The 24,954-nt window shown below is 35.4% G+C and overlaps 2 protein-coding genes across 6 annotated transcripts; both read left to right on the top strand.

Moving 5' to 3' along the window:
- On the top strand, positions 7-1,615 carry LOC109845669 (DNA repair helicase XPB1-like). Its single transcript, XM_020414938.1, has 5 exons — positions 7-85; positions 1,006-1,064; positions 1,143-1,186; positions 1,275-1,341; positions 1,449-1,615. Exons 2-5 carry the CDS (start codon positions 1,052-1,054, stop codon positions 1,613-1,615), a joined length of 291 nt encoding a protein of 96 aa, XP_020270527.1. The 5' UTR covers positions 7-85; positions 1,006-1,051.
- On the top strand, positions 5,304-24,954 carry LOC109845381 (DNA repair helicase XPB1). 5 transcript variants are annotated; one of them, XM_020414632.1, is made up of 22 exons: positions 5,306-5,384; positions 6,102-6,187; positions 6,374-6,432; positions 6,511-6,554; positions 6,640-6,706; positions 6,816-6,978; positions 9,071-9,293; positions 9,391-9,447; positions 11,026-11,169; positions 11,252-11,332; positions 11,665-11,752; positions 12,467-12,804; positions 12,982-13,057; positions 13,159-13,352; positions 16,897-17,060; positions 17,150-17,222; positions 17,677-17,790; positions 21,489-21,569; positions 21,689-21,748; positions 23,623-23,706; positions 23,803-23,945; positions 24,464-24,954. In XM_020414632.1, the coding sequence occupies exons 3-22, from the start codon at positions 6,420-6,422 to the stop codon at positions 24,555-24,557; spliced, it is 2,301 nt and encodes a 766-aa protein (XP_020270221.1). In that variant the 5' UTR covers positions 5,306-5,384; positions 6,102-6,187; positions 6,374-6,419; the 3' UTR covers positions 24,558-24,954. The 5 variants fall into 5 exon arrangements, with proteins under 5 accessions (XP_020270222.1, XP_020270224.1, XP_020270221.1 ...); XM_020414634.1 differs by having other exon boundaries at positions 6,374-6,429; XM_020414633.1 differs by lacking the exon at positions 6,102-6,187 and having other exon boundaries at positions 5,304-5,384.

The following is a 24,954-nucleotide window of genomic DNA, read 5'->3' on the forward strand; positions in this document are numbered from 1 at the left end:
GGCGAGCCTCCGACGAGGACCTTACTCTGCTCCCGTCAGACGACTCAAACCCATCCTTGGACCTTCACAGGCTTCACCCCATCAGGTAAAATTTTTAAACTAAATAATTTTAGGGTTTTTTGGATAGAAATTTGGGGTTTTAATGTTTTGCAATGAATTTAAGATTTTTGATTTTGAATCTTGGTTGAATCTTACTATCTTAGTTGTTGAAGAATTAAATTAGGGGTTATGATGTTTTGGAATGAAATTAGGGTTTGTTTTAACAATAATGATATTGCTAATTGGGCAATTAGAAAGATAAGGGGTCTGTCCGCAAGTAACCCTTGAAAATTTTCAATTTTAAACCTGTCAATTTTATGGGTGATGCTTTTCTTGAAGAAATTGACAAAGCTATGAAGGAACATGGGATGATTGGCTACAAATGTAGAGTGGGCAGCCTTGCCTTTTTCAACTTTGAGATCTTATTCTGATTATGATTTCTTATGAGTTGTTAATTGTTATGCAAGTCTCTATTCTCTCTCCCCACTTTTTTGTCTTTCATACTGTTTTCATATGATTGAAGAAATTGAAAATGAATACTTGGAGAAACTTGAGTATAATGACTTAATTAAAGAATTCGTTTCAAAAAATTCAAGGAGAAGTATTTTTCTTTGAATTAAATTGTAGCACAAATGTAATCTCTTCTTATATGAATATTGATTTTGCATGAGAATATTTTCAGTTTGAGCCCAATATATAACGCTAAATTGTATTATATATATTCATTTTTATCGTTATTGATCGTACCAAATTTTAATATAAGGGGCAACCAAAATTGGATTGGGCTAGGGCAACCCAAAGTTCGGGGCCGGCCCTGCTCCGTCGGCAAGTCGCCAAACTAGTTCCTCGGTCGGTTGTTCCGCAAATACTATCCTTTTCAGGGACTCTTCTGTAAAAACTGAAGTCTATAAATTTCAGAAGCGAGTCCCTCATTTCGTCCCCTTTCGTTTTTGTTTGCGCTTTCAGCGACGGTTTTCTCTTCGATCCATCAGTATTTGTTCTCAATCGATCAATGGCAGACCGTGGTAATTTTCTCCGTATTCTCAATTTCATCAGTTTCTGTTTCTGTGTCTTAAATTTTTTACTTTCGTTCTTAATTTCAGGTGAAAGAGGTCGGCCGTCCAAAAAGCACAAGTCCTCGTCAAAAGTGAGTAATTAGTTTGAAATTCATAAAAATCGAAAAAAAAATTGATTCTTCCTTTAAATCCCCCCCCCCCCCCCCCCCCTCCTTTTAGGCCGCTCAGGTTGTGGAAGAAGAAGAGCTCTATTTCGGAGAAGATTCGGATGATGATAGGCGACGAGGTATTTGTCTTTTGTTTTTTTTTTCAAAATTGCTGTCCATTTTCTTGTGAAATTTTGGATTTTTTGGGGGGGCTGAATTGGAAAATTTGGGGTTTTGGTGGATGAAGGAGAGACGAAGAAGAATGACTTCACGAAGCTTGAGTTGAAGCCTGATCACGTAAACAGGCCCCTTTGGGCGTGCGGCGACGGCAGGATATTTCTTGAGACGTTTTCTCCTTTGTATAAACAGGCTTATGACTTCCTCATTGCCATTGCTGAGCCAGTGTGCAGGTGATTTTGTTGGCACTTCTTAAATTTGATGTGGGTTTCATCATTTGTAGTTGAAGTGGATGGAGCACTGCTTTAAATTAATATTTTACTGATTTTAGATGGTTTTGCTTCAGATTTGACATTGGTTTTCATTGCTTAGGGTTTAATCATAGTGTTCTGATAAGAACTCACCCCCAAAAAGTAGTTGTCTAGGGAGGAATCCCAAATCTCTCATAAATCCACAATTGACTCTCGAGTTAATGAATTTGGGACTGAAATGAACCCTAGCCTACAATCCCGCTTCTGCAGGTCACGCGTGACTGGCTCTGCACTAGTCTAGTCCTAGTTGAACGTTGCAATCTCAGTCTTTTGCCCGTGAACACTCCAATGCTGAGGTCACCACTCATGCCTCTTGTTTGCGAGTGAGAAGGTTTGACTCTGATGCCATCTGTAGGAGACGCTCATCCCTAAAAGCTAAAATCTAGAAATTAGAGAGAGGGAATCTAGATCTCATATAAAACCACAATAGATTACCCATTTAGTTAATATGGGACTAACTAGACCATAACATAGTCTGTCTATGCATGCTTTCAATCTGATTACATTGTTTTCGCGGAGTTTGCTGGCTTCCTCTGAAAAAGTAAGATTTATTTTTATCTAGTCAATTTGATATAGATTACAGCTAACACATGACTGTGAACTTCCAGAATGTTTACTACTATTGATTTATTTTTATCAGTGCCAAGTGCATTAGTACCATAAGAATTAGGATCGAAACATTTTGCAGTTCCATTGTGGTCATAATATACATTCGTCGCACCATATAATCTAGCAAATATATCGGCCCTTGTTGCAGGGTTGTCTATTGCCTCACACATCTGCAACAGTTTTCAGGTCTATATTTTCACTTGTGGTTAAGTACGAAAAATGCTAGCAGTCATTTGGCTGATGACCTTTTCCACAGGATGAGCAGGCAATGAGTTGAGGAAATTTGAAGCTGTTGGATAATTTGTCATCGCGACACAGATTAATTAGTGCGTACTGCATCCAATTCTTGATGGAGATTGCTAAATTTGCATCTGAAACAACTCCTCTATTAGTGATAAATTCATTAAATCAATTGTTGTCAATGATAGAAGATGAGATGTGCTTCTCACTTGCGTATCTTAGAAGATTTTGTGAGTTTCTTAACTCCATCCTTTTGGCTGGCTATCTTATATAATGCATCCTATTAGTTCTTTAGCACCTTATAGCAATTTTCACTCTCACTCTAGTAGGAAAAAAGAAGAAATTTCGGTGATATAGAGTTCTTCGTAAACAACTTTAAATATTGGTTATGGAAAGAGAGACCCTGAAATCATTTGAAACAATGTTATCAAAGATGTATGGGGAGATTGTTGTTATTTGACTTAGCATATGAAGATAAAACCCACCTACCTCCCTACATTCATGCCCAACTATTCCCTAACCTAACTCCCTATCACACCAACCATTAGCAATTTTATATTAATATTGGAAGGTTATAAATGGAGGAGTGGAGAAGGGTGAATGCATCAGACAGAGAGCGATCGAAGTTAGAGAGAAGAGAGAGAGACAGAGAGAGAGGGAGTTAGTTTCTTTCTTTGTGTGATTCTTTGGTGGGGTTTAGAGAATGATCTCTTTTGTAATATTCTCTTTTGTGATTAGTGAAGTTCTATACTGTTCTCGCTCGTGGACGTAGGTCATACTAATCGAACCACGTTAAATCCTTGTGTGCTGTTCTCTTTGTCTTCACTGTGTTTATTCAGTGTTATTATTATCCACTTTTGTAGAGAGCCTGTGTTGTGCTTGGATATGCAAGAGTAATTGCATTCTTAAAAGCCAAAACTTTGTCACCTCCAAAAGGAATTGACTGTCCATAGTAATTATGCTGCAAAATTTAAGCACCAAATCAGTTAGTTGAGAAGGATGTAAAGCTCAATGAGGTTTATATTGCAAACTCTCAAGTCAAAAGCCAAGTTGGTTCAAGCGCAAGCGAAGTGTTGAGAGATGGTCAACGAACAAACATTTTCATTAAAACAATTCAAAATTGCATAGCTTATGCCCAGGCATACCTGAGCTAATAGTTTTTCTCTTGACACGTCAGTCTAGTGACAGTGTCATATAAACAAGAACTGAGCGCATAACCCTTGACAAAAGTATCAAAATCACTCAAAACTACCACATCACAGTATCCGCATTAATACAAAAAAAAAAGCCTCTTCGAGTTTTTCAAAGACAAAGACTCCATCCTCAAAATTTCAATTGGAAAGGCATTTTACAATAATACAAGGATCAACACCTTAATTTATTTATTTACAACCTGCTCATGATTCTTCTTAACAAAATTACGAATTCTAGCATTCATTTCCATCCAAATGAGCTATACAGCAGCAACTAAAGCCAGCCTTTTCACTGTCCATGACGATATGTACACTATGAATCTCCTCGTACTAAAAAATTAAGATACGCGAAAACAAAATTTTAACATTCGATCTTCTCTCTTTGATATTTGATATTTCCACTAATAACAAAAATAAATAAATAAATAAATAAAAATAAAAATAAAATAAAATTCATGATTCACAAAAAAAGTTCATGATTCTTTTTGATTCTATAAAGAGAGAGTAGTGTTCCAAATCTTCCATTGCTTCTTTTGATTAAGGAGTTAGTAGTGATCCAAAATTCCAATAACAATGCGATATAAACAAAACCTATTCCAAGTTCAGAATTCATCAATTGTTTTACAACTACAATGCAAATTTCAGTTGATAATAAAAATTCCAAATACAATCTATGGTTGCACACTCAATCTATAATTTTGGAATTTTGACTAAAAATAAAAAACAAAAAACAAATACCTCGTCGCCTATCTAGATTCATAGTATTACAACAATTGTAATTGTATGATCATCATATATTCGGATATTTTGGATACGGATCTAGATATTTCACTATAGAATCATATTCGTAACCGCATCCTATCGGTTATAATTTTTACTAATCATATTTGTATCCTAATGTACACGGATACAAATATATCGACGAATACAGATATCTTTTGTGCACCCCTACTTGGAAGTCTGAGGCGTCAAAGGGAAGATACAATCTGGTACGATCTCGTTTGCGTTAAACCAAAAATAGAATAGATCCCCAATACCTAGAATTCCAAAGAATGGAATTCAAATAGAGATTGGTTTTTAACCAAAAATAGAATAGATCCCCAATACCTAGAATTCCAAAGAATGGAATTCAAATAGAGATTGGTTTTTAATATTAGAATACGAACAGTAAAAACTTAATTCCGAATCGAATATCGTGTTTTTCGTTTCAATTCGGCTGGCCTCCGTCGCAGGGCCGACCCTGGGGTAAGCCCACCAAGCCCCGGGGCTGGGGCAACCCAGGGCCGGGGGGCAACCCATCCCGACCACTCGTATACCCCTCAAACTGTAATTTTCTTTGATTTTTGAAGTAGACTTTGTAAGAGGGCTTTAATGCAAAAAATGTTAGAGGTTGTATTTGTAAAATAACTCTAATGACCCTACCCAACCTTTCAGCACTCATTCCCAATTTCCCGTCTCTAACTCTCTGTTCCGCTCACAAAAAAAAAAAAAGAAAAAATAAGAAAGAGAGAAAACCTCCTCACCTCCGGTCCTCCTTCCCGAGCCGGCGGCTCCTCTCCTCCTTCCCAGGCGAGCCTCCGACGAGGACCTTACTCTGCTCCCGTCAGACGACTCAAACCCATCCTTGGACCTTCACAGGCTTCACCCCATCAGGTAAAATTTTTAAACTAAATAATTTTAGGGTTTTTTGGATAGAAATTTGGGGTTTTAATGTTTTGCAATGAATTTAAGATTTTTGATTTTGAATCTTGGTTGAATCTTACTATCTTAGTTGTTGAAGAATTAAATTAGGGGTTATGATGTTTTGGAATGAAATTAGGGTTTGTTTTAACAATAATGATATTGCTAATTGGGCAATTAGAAAGATAAGGGGTCTGTCCGCAAGTAACCCTTGAAAATTTTCAATTTTAAACCTGTCAATTTTATGGGTGATGCTTTTCTTGAAGAAATTGACAAAGCTATGAAGGAACATGGGATGATTGGCTACAAATGTAGAGTGGGCAGCCTTGCCTTTTTCAACTTTGAGATCTTATTCTGATTATGATTTCTTATGAGTTGTTAATTGTTATGCAAGTCTCTATTCTCTCTCCCCACTTTTTTGTCTTTCATACTGTTTTCATATGATTGAAGAAATTGAAAATGAATACTTGGAGAAACTTGAGTATAATGACTTAATTAAAGAATTCGTTTCAAAAAATTCAAGGAGAAGTATTTTTCTTTGAATTAAATTGTAGCACAAATGTAATCTCTTCTTATATGAATATTGATTTTGCATGAGAATATTTTCAGTTTGAGCCCAATATATAACGCTAAATTGTATTATATATATTCATTTTTATCGTTATTGATCGTACCAAATTTTAATATAAGGGGCAACCAAAATTGGATTGGGCTAGGGCAACCCAAAGTTCGGGGCCGGCCCTGCTCCGTCGGCAAGTCGCCAAACTAGTTCCTCGGTCGGTTGTTCCGCAAATACTATCCTTTTCAGGGACTCTCCGTCGGCAAGTCGCCAAACTAGTTCCTCGGTCGGTTGTTCCGCAAATACTATCCTTTTCAGGGACTCTTCTGTAAAAACTGAAGTCTATAAATTTCAGAAGCGAGTCCCTCATTTCGTCCCCTTTCGTTTTTGTTTGCGCTTTCAGCGACGGTTTTCTCTTCGATCCATCAGTATTTGTTCTCAATCGATCAATGGCAGACCGTGGTAATTTTCTCCGTATTCTCAATTTCATCAGTCTCTGTTTCTGCGTCTTAAATTTTTTGCTTTCGTTCTTAATTTCAGGTGAAAGAGGTCGGCCGTCCAAAAAGCACAAGTCCTCGTCAAAAGTGAGTAATTAGTTTGAAATTCATAAAAATCGAAAAAAAAATTGATTCTTCCTTTAAATCCCCCACCTTCCCCCCCTCCTTTTAGGCCGCTCAGGTTGTCGAAGAAGAAGAGCTCTATTTCGGAGAAGATTCGGATGATGATAGGCGACGAGGTATTTGTCTTTTGTTTTTGTTTTTTTCAAAATTGCTGTCCATTTTCTTGTGAAATTTTGGATTTTTTTTTTTTTTGGGGGGGGGGGGGGGGGAATGTGGTGGATGAAGGAGAGACGAAGAAGAACGACTTCACGAAGCTTGAGTTGAAGCCTGATCACGTTAACAGGCCCCTTTGGGCGTGCGGCGACGGCAGGATATTTCTTGAGACGTTTTCTCCTTTGTATAAACAGGCTTATGACTTCCTCATTGCCATTGCTGAGCCAGTGTGCAGGTGATTTTGTTGGCACTTCTTAAATTTGATGTGGGTTTCATCATTTGTAGTTGAAGTGGATGGAGCACGGCTTTAGATTAATATTTTACTGATTTTAGATGGTTTTGCTTCAGATTTGACATTGGTTTTCATTGCTTAGAGTTTAATCATAGTGTTCTGATAAGAACTCACCCCTAAAAAGTAGTTGTCTAGGGAGGAATTCCAAATCTCTCATAAATCCACAATTGACTCTCGAGTTAATGAGTTTGGGACTGAAATGAACCCTAGCCTACAATCCCGCCTCTGCAGGTCACGCGTGACTGGCTCTGCACTAGTCTAGTCCTAGTTGAACGTTGCAATCTCAGTCTTTTGCCCGTGAACACTCCAATGCTGAGGTCACCACTCATGCCTCTTGTTTTCGAGTGAGAAGGTTTGACTCTGATGCCATCCGTAGGAGACGCTCATCCCTAAAAGCTAAAAGCTAGAAATTAGAGAGAGGGAATCTAGATCTCATATAAAACCACAATAGATTACCCATTTAGTTAATATGGGACTAACTAGACCATAACATAGTCTGTCCATGCATGCTTTCAATCTGATTACATTGTTTTCGCGGAGTTTGCTGGCTTCCTCTGAAAAAGTATGATTTATTTTTATCTAGTCAATTTGATATAGATTACAGCTATCACATGACTGTGAACTGTATTGTGGTTGCTCTTCTTGTAGCATTATATGTAGTTTAAGTAATTCAGGGTTTTGTGTGGTGTTGCTGAATGATTGTGGCCTTTTGTCCAGTGGAGGGATGCTCCCACTTAGTTATCTCTTAGTTCGCCACGATATCCATTCAATATTTTTGAGTAATTTGGAATTTCAGTTTATGCATGATCATGTATCTAGATTCTCTTTTAACGAATATCTCTTTTATGACAGGAGTCTCTAATCCAGTTAATTTGTGATACTTTTATTTAAGGAACTTATTTTTTAAGCTAAGTAAGTGCATCTTCATATGTTGGCTTACTTGATTTTAAGAAAAAGATATCTGGATTTTTATTTGTTTCTGAATGATTGTGGCCTTTTGTCCAGTGGAGGGATGCTCCCACTTAGTTATCTCTTAGTTCGCCATGATATCCATACAATATTTTTGAGTAATTTGGAATTTCAGTTTATGCATGATCATGTATCTAGATTCTCTTTTAACGAATATCTCTTTTATGACATGAGTCTCTATTCCAGTTAATTTGTGATACTTTTATTTAAGGAACTTATTTTTTAAGCTAAGTAAGTGCATCTTCATATGTTGGCTTACTTGATTTTAAGAAAAAGATATCTGGATTTTTATTTGTTTCACTTTGGAAGTTTTTTTCCTTTTGTGAAATATTTTGGTTCATACTAGACGCCATGCATGAATTATCTAATGCTATAGTTCATATGCAATTTAAAGGCTCTTATTGAGATTCTTCTTTATTTTGATATATTTGTTGTATCACTTTGAACACCTTAGGTCTTAGGTATAGTATATGGGAGCAGTTGCAAATGTCCTACCTGAGTTCATACTGGGTCCTAACACTTCTTACCCTTGATCTTGGTTTCTCTTATCTTGCAGTTATTTTATTTGTTTGATCAAGTTGTCTGCACCATGGTGGAACCTTTGATGTTGCTTTTTAATTCAAAAATATTTGATTAATTTTGAAGATATATGACACAAATTATGAATGTTAAAAAGTTATTTTTTAGCCATTAATTAATTTTTGAACTGTTGAAAAGTTCATACATGTCGAAAATATGTAATGAGCATACCATGTGGTTTCTATAAAATTTAGAATCTTTTACGAGATGCTTGGTTGTTATTTGTTATTAACATTGTTTGTTTTATGTGTTTGATGGAAATAATGCTTCTTGTTGTTAATGTAGTATTTCTTATTTAACTTTATGATATATGTTTTCCATGTTCCAACTAAATGGCAAGAAAGTTTCACATGCTATTCGTCACTTTAGACTTAAATCTTCTTTCAAAAGGTTTAACACTCCTGTCCTGGATAAAGAATTTATAACCCCCATCTGAACTAATCTTGAATATAAACCATGGTTAACATTCTTGTTAATCTGGATGTAGGCCAGAGTCTATGCATGAGTACAACCTAACACCTCATTCTCTCTATGCTGCTGTGTCGGTTGGGCTTGAGACCGAGACAATCATAAATGTCTTAAACAAGCTATCAAAGACTAAGTTGCCGAAGGAGATGATAGATTTCATCCATGCTTCCACCGCCAATTATGGGAAAGTGAAACTCGTGTTGAAAAAGAATCGATACTTTGTGGAGTCACCTTTTCCGGAGGTACCATTCTGAACCTAGTGTTTTAACTTCATTTTTTGGTATAATTAGCGATTTATTGCTTTACTTGCTTAATGATGAAGTTCATTTGGTACTGTAGGTGCTGAAGACATTGCTTAGGGATGATGTCATATCTCGTGCGAGGATTTGTTTTGAGGTATATTGCTTCCATGAAAACATACTTTATAATGCCTTTCTCAAAATTTAAGATGATAGTATGATACCAATTAACTTGAGAATATTTTATTTTTATTTCTGGAAACTATGTATTATCAATTGTCATTTTAGAACTATATGATATCCACCTATAGACCATTGTTTTAATATATTGCTTGTGGGGGAGTCTGATTTTACCATCAGATTGATGTTGGTCATGATTAGGTTAATTTTAAACATTTTGCTTTCTACTTTGATTCTTGGATCCATCATGCGGGGAATTTTCTGATACAGTTGACTTTTCAATCAATTTTAAATTATTATATACTATGTTAGGTTTTCAATTGGTTCTTTTCACTTTGAAGCCTGTCAAAAGGACTATGGTCTGTCCATGTGGAGCCCTCCCTCTCTTGGTGCAGATTCCATGTAACCATCAGCACATGAAGGGTAGGGTCTGTCCATGTGGAGCCCTCCCTCTCTTGGTGCAGATTCCATGTAACCATCAGCACATGAAGGGTAGGCTTTCAATCTTAGTGGTCTACTTGGCGTATCCTTCTGATGTGCACTCTTAAGGTTGTGCAAAGGAGCAATCCCTTAACTTCCTATCTGAAGGAGGATCTACATTAAGGGGAAATATGAAATTTATTATAGGGAGTTACACTAATCTCTAGGAGACAAATAAATCCAAAGATCTATAATATCTTGATTAATTTTGTGGGATATATTGAAACAAATTTGCTCAGCATTTGTTACCATTTTAGCGGATCACTTTGCATGGAGTAGTGGATGTCATTCTCTTAATCTTCATTAAGGTTAAAATATTTATTGAATGGTTTGTAACTTTGTGTTAGGGAACCTACTTAAGCCTTTTGCAAGGAGAAGAGGCTAATATAGTCTCATGGTTGTCTATATATACTACCTGTGATATCAACTATTTTTGTACAGCTACTTTCCTGAAACAAAAAAAAAAGAGGGAAAAAAAAATCTTATGTTTACATTTCCCCCTCTTTCTGGAGCATACTTTGTTCCAATTTATAATTTATGTGTTGACCTGAAAGGCATTGTGCTTAGTGGATTCTTATTTTCATCCTTTTTATTTCCATTTGATAAATTTGGCTGTGTAAAATTCCAGAAACCCTGTAAATCTGAGAATGTAACATATTTTCTATGTCCCTGTCTGTTGTCTGTAATGAAACTTGGTTGTCACACTGAAGATGAAAATTGTTCTTCATATGATGATGTATCAGATATACTGTTGTTTCTGATTCTTCCATGGGTAATGACTTGAAGTTTACACTTTGTTTATCTATACGAATTTCTCTCATTTGAAGTATTCCATTTTGGTTTTGGAGTTCTTACAAATGTGGTTGGTGCAAGTATAAATCTTTACCCCTTTTTGTTCTTTCGTTTGCATTGTTTAGATTTAAGCTTTATCCTTGGAGCTGCTTGCCAATAATCATGTATCTTGTCTTCCCCCTCCTTGATTTCACCAACTGCGAAGTGTTGAATAATGTTGGTGAAAATGGTTGTTTCTTCCCTTTCTCTGTAATTTATATTTCTTTTTGTGAACCTATTTCAGGGTCATCATGAAGGTGGTTCATTTACAATTAGCAAAACGGCTGGAGAAATAGAAGGTGGCCATGATGAGTTGCTGAATGGTGTAGACTTAGCTGCTGCTGCGGAAGAGAAAGAAACACATTCCTTTGAAATTGATCCTGCCCAGGTACTTTGTTCTTTGCATTACAAGGAACCAGCTATGTTTAATATACTTAAAATGTCTCTTGGGAAATTATTTCGCATTACAGGTTGAGAATGTGAAGCAAAGATGTTTGCCTAACGCCTTAAATTATCCTATGCTGGAGGAGTATGATTTTAGAAATGATACGGTGAGTTATACTTTCCGTCTATGATATTATTGTAATAAGTATTTGATAAGAGGGCTTATACTTGCAATGCATAACTTCCTTTCTATGCATGTAGCAACGAAATGTTCATGTAATATACTGATTGGTTCTATGCTTTGTATTTGTGTGGAAAGCTGATCAATTCAGAAAATTTTTGTAAAGGCGATGCTTATGTCATGAGAATATATACATGCTGCAATTAGATTTAGCAATTAATAAGATTTGTTCTCCTGTTGTCATTTTTCCATATGAATACAATTTCAGGCCATACTGAATTAAACAATATGTTTCATTCTGTAATTTGGTCCTCGCAGGTGAACCCAGACTTGAACATAGAATTGAAACCGCAAGCACAACCTAGACCATATCAAGAAAAGAGTCTCAGCAAGATGTTTGGGAATGGTATTTACTTCACTGCGTGACTTCCTACATTCATGTTCACACTCATGATAATATTTTGCAGCCATCTTGTGATAGGTTTTGTCCCCTTCTCTTCTCTCCTTTTGGACTTAAAAAATCGAACCTAGGTTCACAGTGGGATTAAGGACACAAATGAGGTGCATTAAGAGCATTTTAGCTGAACCTTCCTCTGCACTGGCTCTAAATAATGAAAATTTCTTCCTCTTGAAGAAAATTACTGAGGGTAGTAGTTTTGGTGAATGGGGATGGAGATTGCTTTCCCAGGTCAGATAATAAAATAATTGGTGTATGTGCAGACTTGAAAACCTTGGAAAGGATGTGCAGTGACATCAGAAGCTCAATATAAGTTCATGTAGCTAAATTTTAGCTTGGATGGCATCAAATGGCTCGTAATGGGCCTTAGTAAATCACCTAATTGCTGCATTTGCAGGATTTGGAGTAAAATTTGACCAGTTATATTATGTAGCTTAAAGATCAACTATCTCAAAAATCTTTCTAAAATTCTGTCCGGTTTCGTATCAACATTGTTGTGTTTTAGACTATAATATCTTTGGAAGACCTATTATCTGTATATTATTGTGTATTTCAGCAACTTCATGAGATGTTTTATCTTGAATAAAGGCTTATGGATTGTATGTCGGCTTATAGTTTTACATGCAGTCTTGCTTGAAGGATTTGGATAATGTTAATTTGTAGGAAGAGCAAGGTCTGGCATTATTGTTTTGCCTTGTGGTGCTGGAAAGTCTTTGGTTGGTGTCTCTGCGGCATGTCGAATTAAGAAGAGCTGTCTTTGCTTAGCTACCAACGCGGTCTCTGTGGATCAATGGGCTTTCCAGTTTCAGCTTTGGTCTAATATAAAGGACGAACATATTTGTCGGTTTACATCTGATAACAAAGAAAGATTTCGTGGCAATGCTGGTGTGGTTGTCACCACTTACAACATGGTTGCATTTGGTGGAAAAAGGTCTGAAGATTCTGAGAAAATCATTGAAGAAATAAGAAATAGAGAATGGGGTTTGCTTCTTATGGACGAGGTGAAGATCTTTCTTGAGAAGATCACTAGATAAATTTGTCTCACAAGATAACATGTGAAACATTACTTATGACAACTCGTTTTGACACCATATAACATTTTCCTTGACTTTTCTTACTGATTTTGTTAAATTTTGATGTATACCAAAATACTGATGTCTACGTATATGCCTTCACAGGTGCACGTTGTTCCTGCACACATGTTCCGGAAGGTCATTAGCATTACTAAGTCTCATTGCAAGCTTGGACTTACTGGTTAGTGCTTCCCAGACTGAGGTCACATTTCATTTTTGTTTCCTGTTTACCTTTTTTGTATTATTCTGCTTTTTCTGATCGCCTCTTTACATTTTCAACAGCAACACTAGTGAGAGAGGACGAACGTATCACAGATCTCAACTTTCTTATAGGACCAAAATTGTATGAAGCTAATTGGTTGGATTTGGTAAAAGGAGGGTTCATAGCTAACGTTCAGTGTGCTGAAGTGTGGTGCCCCATGACGAAGGAATTCTTTGCAGAGTATTTGAAAAGGGAAAATTCTAAAAAGAAGCAGGTAAATGTTATACTACGATCTAGGAATCTCATCCCAAGGTATTGAATTTGGAAGTCTATAGTATATTTTTATGGAGACTTGAAGACCGTGGGACTCGCATTATTGTATTGTGGCTCAGATATGAAAGTGATGCTCTGAATTTTTTTTTATCTTTCCCCTTTGTATACCTTTCCCTCGCATAGAATGTTAAAAAGTTTGCCATCATGGTTTCATGGTTTGAGATAATTTGATGAACATGAATTTCCCTTGTGGTTCATCAAAGTCTTCCATTGCTCGTAGTTAGCTTTGCTAGTAGTACTGGATGCAAGTGGAAGCTTGTTCACTGTGCTGTTACCAGGCTACAAGTTTTTTGTTCTAGTTCTTTTGTGTCATTCTCTCCTTGATCTTTGAATAGGAAAGAGGCTTATGTTCAGATAATTGATCATAGTGATGGTCTATGGATAGAACCGAGTACATTACCTGTCTTAGGCAGCCATCTGGTACCTTCCTTTTGAATTCAAACTTCTGATCATCATAGTGTTTCTGTCAGTAGTGTGTGATCTGTGTTTGGTGTCATCTTATATATGCGTAGCACCTTGACTAGTTTTGCAGTTATAAGATTGCTTATACAGGATTCTTTAAAACTTTTTCAACAAGCTTTGAAGATTTTCCTCTGATGGATACGTTGAATAGTGAATGTAATTGTTTTGACATAATATAGGTTTTGTAGCATTGAAGGAAATTAATACACTACTGGGTTCGAGGGTTCTTCCATGCTTTTGAGAATATAGAGCGGAAGAAGATAAGGTAGAAAAGTGAAAGATTAAGATTCAGTCTTTAACACAGGTCAAGTTTTTTGCCGCACAATCTAATTACTTTTACTAATTTTGTCTTCTTGTACTAGATCTAGAACTAGAGAGTGGAGAACCTATATAGACCTTTGTATCAACTTCCAAGGCGTCATGAATTAGTGTTTAAATCAATCTGGTTTGATCTAATTTTGCAAACGATTCATCACGACATTGACAGTCATGATACTCATTTCCCTTGTTTCTTTTGGATATCCTGGTAGAAGAATTATAGGTTTTGTAGCATTGAAGAAAATTAACACACAACTGGGTTCGAGGGTTCTTCCATACTTATGAGAATATGGAGAGAAGGGAGAAAAGTAATAGAGTGAGATTCAGTCTTTAACTCAGGTCAAGTTTTTTGTTACACAATTTGATTACTTTTACCATTAGTAACTAGTTATTAGATTGTGTGACAAAAAACTTGACCTGAGTTAAAGACTGCATCTTACTCTTTTACTTTTCTCCCTTCTCTTCTTCCTCTCCATATTCTCAATGGTATGGAAGAACCCTCGAACCCAGTAGCGTATTAATTTTCTTCAATGCTACAAAACCTAAAATTCTTCTAACAGGATATTCACGAGAAACAAAGGAAACGAGTATATGATTATTTGTACTAATTTTATCCTCTTGTACAAGATTTAGAACTAAAGAGTGGAGAACCTAAGTAGACCTTTGTATCAACTTTGGCATCATGAATGCCTAAATCAATCTGGTTTGGTATAATTTTCCAAATGATGCACCATGACATTGACGTGGTGATACTCATTTCCCTTGTTTCTATTGGATATCCTGTTAGAAGAATTATGTCGACCTCACAGATTATGATCGAGTATTTTACAATTTCCACATATGTATATCCTTATGTCCCTTAGTAAGACTCCAAACACATAAAGATGCTCTCTGATATTCTGCCTAATTAGTTTTACAATTCTTGCCTGAAAGAAGTTACAAATCAAATAATTAGCTTGTCGTATTGACGTTTTCATATGGCTCCTTGCATCCGCCTAGAATTTGTATAAATGTCGAAAGTCACTTGTCTGTTACCTTAAAACATGTTTGACTTAGCAGGAAAACCATATATAGCCTGCTCCAAAAATTCTTTGTTAGCTTATGTATTGTTCTGATTCTTCTGAACATGATAAAAAGCCCCTTCAGAAAGCAAACCGAATTTCATTTGCACCATACCATACATGGCTTCCTCTTTTATCGAGAAAAGGACCGGAGTGCATTCTTGAAACTGATTGGCGTAGTACTTTGTGAGATAGAATAAAGATAAGATCTATGGAGCTCAAGGAGCAATCCTGATCTTCAGGAAAGAAGAGAGGATGAAGTAATGAAATATTAGGAAGTCGATATTTGCAAATCATAATCCTCCATGAAATATTCCTTGGTTCCCATAATGCGTTTCATGTTGCCAGTTTTGGTCTCTTAAACAAGCTCTATAATGAACAATAAATCCTTTCGATTTTAAGAGTGTGACTTATGTCTAATTTTGCAAAAGGCCTCAGATGGTATGCATTTGTGTTGATCCTCCCATATGGCTTATTTTAAGAAGATGACATTGCTCCACTTGACACAGCTGGTTACCCGATAGTATCTAATTACCTGTCGTCATCTCATCTTGTGATCTGGTTCCAACTAGAACACGCTATTTTCTATTTAGCAAACTTAAAAATAATCCCTAAATTTATAAAGAACACATTCCTAAGTAAATAATGAATCCTTGTTGCTGAACTTGTTTTATTTCTTGCTATTGTCTGATGCTTACTGACCCCTTTATCGTGGACAATTTCGTCTTCACTGCACAATCTTCTAGGAATTAAAGTTCTGAATATCTTTCCAACTTTTTGTGTTTGATTTCAATATCCTAGTAAAATTTTCCAAGGTATTCTGAGGTAACAATTAGGCAATAGATGATAGAAATGTAAAATTTAAGATATAAATTAGTTAGAAGTGGAGGTTTTGAAAAATTAGAAAGATACGTTTCTGACTAGTTGCAAAATATATGTATTAGTTAGAAAGAGTTTGTTAAGCTCAAGTTAATTTGTTTAGGCTTCCTTGCTATGATATGTCTTGACAGTTTCCCCAACAAGAAATTGGTATCTTGCACAAACCTGGAGGCAACATGTATGACTATCCATACCCGATGCTTACAATCTGTAAACTGCTATTTACCTTAAAAGTTGTATATAAGATAAAAGATGTTTGACCCTTTGACAAAGAGTAATTATCTTATAGATCACTTATTATAATTATGTCCTTTTATATATAGATAGCAACAAACACCCATATTTATATGAGTTAAATATGCATGTATTCAAAAGAGATACATATAGCGGTGTCCTTATTTGTGGAATTTGGATAATAGTTGTGTCGGAGCACGACATTCCTGGCTATGCCGAACTATCATAGGAAGCTTTTGATTCTGTGTGAAGTCTTCGGCAAACTCAAGTTAATATGTCTATGCTACCTTGTTGAGACACTATAAATAGGAAAGGTTCATTGAAACCATGTACCATTTAGTAACCTAGTATCGAAATGGTGTGATTTTATCGGACTTGTCTCTTATATTTTTCATATCTGCTGTGTGCATCCTTGTGCATCTATGAGAATTGAGCGATTTAACTGCATCTTGTTTTCTGCTCCATATAACTTGCTGCACTTGTGCCACATATCGCCATACTTTTAAATTATTTTGCCATTTGTGTCACCAGGCACTTTACGTGATGAATCCAAACAAATTCAGAGCCTGTGAATTTCTGATTCGCTTTCATGAGCAACAACGTGGTGATAAGATTATTGTGTTTGCTGATAATCTTTTTGCCCTCACCGCATATGCAATGAAGCTACGGAAACCTATGATATATGGTGCAACCAGGTATCTTCAGTAACAAGGACTTTTTCCCCTCTTGCATTTTAATTTGGCAACCCTAATAGCTTGTAATTTTTCTTAATAAATGTTTTCAGCCATGCTGAGAGGACAAGAATTCTTAAAGCATTCAAATGTAGCCCGGATGTTAATACAATTTTCTTATCTAAGGTATGTATTCAAACTTGACTATGATATTTGATTCATGTAATTTTTTAATGATAATTTTCCCTTTGTTTCATATTATTGATGTAAATAACTGTCAGCATCCTGGAGTCTTTTTGAGAGTAGCAAGGATAAATTGCAGATCTACATGTTTTTCATAATATAAATATGTAGAATTACTCTAAGGTGCTTCTGTGGAAGCCATTTGTGATCATGAGAGCTCTAATATTGGAGTCTTTAATATTACCAAAGCTTAAGTTTGAGCATATCAATTGAGTAATGATCCAACAATATGTTTTATTAATACTAGTCATGAAATTAGACCTGTGATATTGGTAATGTATGAAAATGGACATAAGAAAAGTTACCATGTGCTTGTTGAAAATTTGTCTTTGTGGTTATAGAATTGTTTTTTTAACTCCAGGCTACTAATTCTTCTGTTTTTATGTGTGCACTTCAGGTGGGTGACAATTCGATAGATATTCCTGAAGCTAACGTGATAATACAAATATCATCTCATGCTGGTTCAAGACGTCAAGAAGCACAACGGCTGGGCCGTATTCTTAGGGCAAAGGTACTCTACTCATGATACCCAACAAGACGTCAAGAAGCACAACGGCTGGGCCGTATTCTTAGGGCAAAGGTACTCTACTCATGATACCCAATTTATTCCATTTAGGGTGTCAAGGAAATATTACGACATAAGGGTGTAAGTTCTGGAGCTGTTCAACATTGAGTTGTTCTTTTATCTTATTGCACACTGATAGGTAGTAAATACTACGTTCTCCAGGATGGAATTATGGTCAGCACGCAGATCCCCAAAATTGGAATCCGTTCAAGCAGCATAAAAGAACTGTCACTATGTTATATAGTTTCAAAAATATTTATCCAAGACAAGGAAACAAATTGATTAATGAGATGCAAAAGAATATTATTGGTTGCATGATTTATGTGTGCACACATGTATATTTTTACATATATGCATGTATTTTCCTGCACTTATGTGATCGCACAACTATCTAGATCAAGGTTTAAAATCGATCTCGATATATTATTGTTGTTGCCTTATAATTTATGGCACCCGTTCTGTTGGTTTTGGATTTGAAGTATTAATTTAGGTCTAGGTGCTTAAAAAAGGTTCAACTAACTAAAAATCTTTCAGATCATTAAATTGTTTGATATGGTTTTTGGAATAATCATTTGGTTCTTATTTTAATGTAACTAGAATTGTGCACGAGCTTTGCACATGGACATGCTATTTCTTTTTTTGCACGTGGGCATCTTGTTTTGCTTTATGTTTTGAAATATTTTTGTTGATTGAATTAATGACTTTTATAACAATTAATTTTTTTTAACTTGAACAATTAAAATATTTATTAAATAAATAAAATTCTGTATAAAGAATTGTATAAATAATTATTATAATTTGGATTATTATTGTTATTTAATCATAATTTATTTAAATATATACAACATATTAGATAACTATTCTTATTTATAATAATTAGCTTATTTGTACATAATTGTTCTTATTTATAATAATTATACATAGAACAATTATAATACTATTAATAGCTATATAATAATTTATGAAATGATTTAATAAATTATTTTATTATACTATTATTATATAATTTATTTAATGGTATAATTGTTAGGAAAAATTGTGTCTAGACCCCAAAATTGGAACCCTATGTGACCACTGACTATACCCTCAACTTTGGGTGATGTTCTTAGGCCCACTGACTCAACTTTTTATTTGAAGAAGTCCCTTTTTAGTGTCGCCTAAGTGGAGAGAAAATATATATTTTTTATCTCGAAACTATCTTCACCTTCAACCTCTTTATCTCCCTTTTTTCTCATGAGACCATGACTTATTTTTTTCTTGTTTTTCGTCAACCATTATCTCTTTCGTCACCACCTCTGCTATTGCATCCTCTTTTTTCATCTCATCCTTTCTTAACCATTGTATTTTTCGCTGTCACGATATCTCCTTTATCATTTTCCTCTTTTCTCAACCATATCTTCTACTTTAGTTGCCGCATCGCTTGAAAGACCGTTTCCTTTGACGAAAACGACCCTCACTTAAAAAATTGCTGAAATTAACATCTAAGTTATATAGTTAACATTTAACAATTAAAGTTTGTGAGACCTAAATTAAAATCTTACAATTTAACTTACCATGTGAGATCTACAGTTAATATCTGACAAATTTAAAGCTTTTATATTAGTTTCTAAAGTCGGATGTTATCTTCAGACCTCACATGTTAACTTTAACTGTTAGATGTTAAATTTAGAACTCACATGCTAATTTTAATTGTTAGAGATTAATATTAACTGTTAAGTGTTAATTTCAGCATAATTTTAGGATATGACCGTTTTAACTAGAGGAGATAGCCTTTTAAGGATGCAACGACAGTTGTGGAGTAAGAAGGAGAAGATTGAGGAGGACAGAGAGGAGTATGGAAGTGAAATAGAAGAGGAGGTAGGGAATGGGAGGAAAAATAAGATGAGATGAAGAGATGAGGAAGGAGGAGGGTGAGTGGAGGAGGAAGGAGGACGAGGGACGAGGGAGGAGGATGGAATTGAGATGAAGGGGAGAGGAGGAGAATGAGGCTGGGTGAAGGGTAGAGGAGAAGGAAGGAGGATGCACGGAAGAGAGGAGGGTGAGGTGGGAGGGCGGAGGTTGGTGGAGGATGGAGGTGGGACGGAGAAAAGGAGAGGGAGGATGGAGGTGGGTCTAGATGAGGAGGAATGAGGAAGAAGATAATGATATTTTAGTAGTGAGAGAAAAATATGAGTTTACAAGGATTTTTTTCACATGAAAAATTGGGTCAAAGAGGCCTAAGCACATGACCCAAAAGTTTCACACGAAAAATTGGGTTAGCGGGACCTAGGCACATGACTCAAAAGTTAGGGGCTAGGTCACATGAAGGTTCTAAACTTAATTTTGGGGTCTAGGCACAAATTTTCGTAATTATTAAATAGTAGTGTAATTATTAATTTAATTATTACTATTAAGATAATTATACTATTAATACTGTTATAATTATGATAAATACAAATTGTCTTTCATACTATTATAAGACTAATATTAGAGGCAAACTATTGAAGGCAAGGCATAGGCCCGAGGCATGAGGTATATAAGCCTCATGCATTTTCATTATTCTTAATTTTTAGAATTATAAATATTATGAGAAGATAAATTATAGGTAGATTTTCTATTATATTATTAAATAATAGTCTAATAGTGAATGACTAATGGTTTGGAAAAATGAGAAGTTGCGTAGTTAATTAATAAGAGGTTGTTTGTAATCAGTGAATGCTTAATTACAACTAATAGACATAATTAGGAATTGCTAAACTTGAGAGGGCAAACAAGGCAATCAAAAGCTTTAATGTATCTATCCTCTTTTATAAGTAGTATAGATATTCTGTAACACTGTATGGTGAAAATCAAAAGCTTTAATGTATCTATCCTCTTTTATAAGTAGTATAGATATTCTGTAACACTGTATGGTGAAATATTAACTACATAATGTACACATTGATATTTATAAGTAGTATAGATATTCTGTAACACTGTATGGTGAAATATTAACTACATAATGTACACATTGATATGAATTTTCCTAGTTTTTGACAAATAAAGTTGTTATAGTGTTGGTCTGTCATAGGGCTTGAAATGAACCGAATTGAATCATATACTAAGGTGTTCATATTTGTATTTGTTTAATTTGAATATCCATTTCTAGAGTTTCTCGAATTCAAAGTCGGATACTCTGTATTTGGTAAATATTCACGAATAGTTATCGAATATTAAAGTATATTGATTTTGCTAAAGAATTTGATTTTCAAATATTATTTAAATTTATAATTAAAAAAACATTCCTTTATAATTATGATGTATCTATATTTAATTCGGATATTTTGTTAGAAAGGTCATTAAAGAATTTTTAGGTCTCTCAGAATTAGTATATAGAACTTAAATAGAAAATGAAAGTTAGTTGAAAATATAATATCGTGTATTTAGTAGTACAAATTGTAAGCGATCAAATTCTAAACGAATATTTGATAAGCAAATGAATAGAATATACTTGCAGTTAAATTCTATTCCTTTATGAACTTGAATACTAAAAATACTTTGTTTATTGTTAAATGAACTACCGAATGGGATATGACCGAATAGCTTCTCGAACAATTGACAAACTATTTGTTAATTATTTGGTTCCTAACCACCCTTGGTTGGTGAATGACTTGTCTTCCCTGCAGGGTCGGCTCCAAGACAGAATGGCCGGTGGAAAAGAAGAGTACAATGCCTTTTTCTATTCTCTAGTATCTACAGATACACAGGTTGGGTTACTTTTGAAGGCTTATTCCAATTTATGCTAGAATAAATAGTGTCCACTTCTTATTTCATTGTTATGATAACTGTGTGCATAACTGTATTTTCATGCTTTATGTGAAATTAGGAGATGTATTACTCTACCAAAAGGCAGCAATTTCTGATTGACCAAGGCTACAGCTTTAAGGTACAAAGTCTATTTACTCTATTAGCTTTACTTTTCTTAATGTTTACCTTTTCAGTGTACAGCTTTAAGGTACAAAGTCTATTTACTCTATTAGCTTTACTTTTCTTAATGTTTACCTTTTCAGTGCGTCTAATAGAGGACAAACTTCTCTTTTTGTAATTTATGTAATTGTCTCCATTTTCTTGTTGTTAAAATTTGTTACCTTAATCTATTACTTGTCCTCTAGTGCACGCCATGCACAGTGTTGCTAAAGGCGCATGCCTCATTGCGCCTTATCCTCCCTGCAATGTAGGGTGATGGCAAAGCACTCTACCTCTGGATTCGTCAGTGCTTTTTTGTGTCTCGCATGTGCCCTTCATGAGGGCACTTCGCACAAGGCGCATGCAAGACATAGCATCATATATTTTTGTTCTTTACCATTTTAGTCGAGCCTTTATACCGGATAATCCTTATCCCAAAAAAAAAATAATAATAAAGTCATTAGGCCATTTTACTAGACCCATTGAGGACCCTAACTCATTCTCATTTAATATTTGATTTTTCTTCGATGTTAGTGTCGATTTGACTTTTGGTTTGGAAAATTATGAACTTTACTACTACGTTGGCTGTGTTAGCGTTATGAATTAAGATCTTATTTTTATTATTTAATAGTAGATATTATTTTCTTGTTATATTTTTATGTGAAAACTCATAAACTTGTTCATTCATGCTTTAGATTGTCTATCTTGAAAAATTGTGGGTGATGTGCGCCTCATTTCACTTGCGCATGCACATCGCCTTGCGCCTTGCGCATGTGCACGCAAGGAGACTTTGCATCCTGCATTGCACATTGTGCATTGATAACGTTGCGTGATGTGTGCGTAACATAAAAGGGGAGATGCTGACGTGGTGAAACATGTGGAGGTGTTGAATGTGTACTTTCACGTTGTGATTTTTTAGGGATATTTGGTTATGAGCGCATATTCTTGGATTTTGAACATACAAGGATAAATTTTGAATATTGGAGAGGATGAGGGCTATTTTTATTGTGAGAATATTTTTTGGTCGTGAGAGTATTCTTCTGATTTTGTAAAGCGTGAGGGTACTTATAAAATATTAAATTGTAAGGACATGGTCGAAAGCGTGACTCATATAGGTGTAGAACACCTAAACGTAGCTTTTCTTAAATAATAGTTGTAATATATTATGCGTACAGGTGAAAAACCGTAATTATGGAGTTGATTTAATATATGCTATATGTTAGTATATAACTGTATACTGCAACTGTTGCGTAACTGATGAGATTATGTAGCCTTTTTGATAGTTAAGGAGATTTTATTTTGATGACCTTGGTAATGTTTCATACCTTGCTTATGTTTTATCAGGAAAAAAGCTTTTTCCCCCTCCTACCATCTGACTATCAATCCAATCCATTGATTTTCCCTGGTCTGGCTCCACGGAACAGACTCCGCTGAGTGCTTTCTTTGTGTTTATTATTGATCTCATACTGGAGCCATTCGATCCTGACATGTCTATAACTTCCTTCAAAGGGGTCATTTAAATGTTGTTTTCATTTTACCGTATCTTATTTGGTGTGAAGCCATTTTGATTCTGCCATGTCAAGTTCTCTACTTATGGAGAATTTCTATTAACATCAGCATTTTAACAAGATTTCAATAGAATGCTAATGAAATGAAACCCAACAAGAAGAACTTGTTTTAATAGGGGCTGCCTACTGTACATGTATGTACGGTGGGTGACATGTACCCTATGGTCTCAATTTTAGGATAAGATATACTTTGTTACTTCAATCATGTAAATTTTTTTGTCTACTTCAATCATGTAATTTTTTTTGTCTTTTCGAACTATGCCTTTAAAACCACGTTGTCTTGCAGGTGATCACGAGCCTTCCTCCTCCTGATTCAGGATCTGAGCTCAGCTTCCATACCCTACAGGAGCAACTTGACCTCCTCAGCAAGGTTGGTCCTCTCAAATTCCGTCTCTGTATATTTTCCCATACACTTAAATTCTTTAATTCTGCCAAGTTATATAAATTGATTCTTTTGTGGTATTAGGTATTGAGTGCTGGAGATGATGTGGTTGGCTTGGAGCAGTTGGAAGAAGATGCTGATGACATTGCTCTACAGAAGGCCCGACGTTCTGTGGGATCAATGAGCGCTCTATCAGGAGCTAGCGGGATGGTGTACATGGAGTACAAGTATGAGATTTCCTTTGTTTCTATTTCTTTTGGGTAAATTTATCAAACCCCCCTGAACTTTAAGAGGTGGTGATTTGAACAACGGGCGGAACTTTATAAATCATAGAAAAACCTCTATGAACTTTTATTATACTAAGCCTTCTGGAAATTAGGAACACTCATAGATAGCATTAAGGGACTGAGTAAAAAGCCCAAGACTACGCTGTTCAATTTCTTACCTAACCTTTTGTCCGAAAAGGTAATATAAAAATTATATTTATCAGCTAGATGTAAAATCCTACAAAAGCCCTGCACTTGACAATTTGAGGTAATTGTCGTCAGTCAAGGTGCTAAGTTAGAGAAGTTTAGGGGTATTTTATGATTTATAAATTTTAGGGGGAGTTTATGCAAAATTTCAAAGTTTAGGGCTTTGTGAAGTTTACCCTTCATTTTCTTACCCGTATATATTTCTTTTCAATCGTTTCCTTTCCTTTTTTTTATCTTCCTGCTTATGAATTCAAATCCTCTTTTATTGGCAGTACTGGCCAAGGCAAGAAGGGCCATGGCAAGAGTAAACCAAAGGACCCGGCAAAGAGACACCATTTGTTTAGGAAGCGCTATAGCCAAGCCTAGAGAGATTGTCGTCTTGCTGGAGTAAACTCCATTGCATGAAGCACTGAAATCGGATTCTAATTTCTAAGTGCACGCTTTTCTAATTGCTCTCGTCATATGCATATGCAATCTTTTGTCGATCAGGCTTGTGAGGGAAAGATGTGTGTATCTTCACTTCAACACGCATGAGAAGTTTTGGTTGGTTGGGCTTTGGCGTAAGGCATCCTGATGCGGAGAATGGCTGGTAAATTCGGCCTTGTAAATATTTTACAGAGAGAGATCATGCGTATCTTAGCTTATAACGCTGCACAAATGTAACTTGAAAAACCCATGTTTACGACCGAAGAAGTTTTTGTTCTACAGATACTTAATTTGTTTATCCAGCCTTTGCTTGGGGAAAAAAGACTACTTTTAAGGA

Source organism: Asparagus officinalis, chromosome 6 (genome assembly GCF_001876935.1).
Source record: "Asparagus officinalis chromosome 6, Aspof.V1, whole genome shotgun sequence".
NCBI classification, from domain to species: domain Eukaryota; kingdom Viridiplantae; phylum Streptophyta; class Magnoliopsida; order Asparagales; family Asparagaceae; genus Asparagus; species Asparagus officinalis.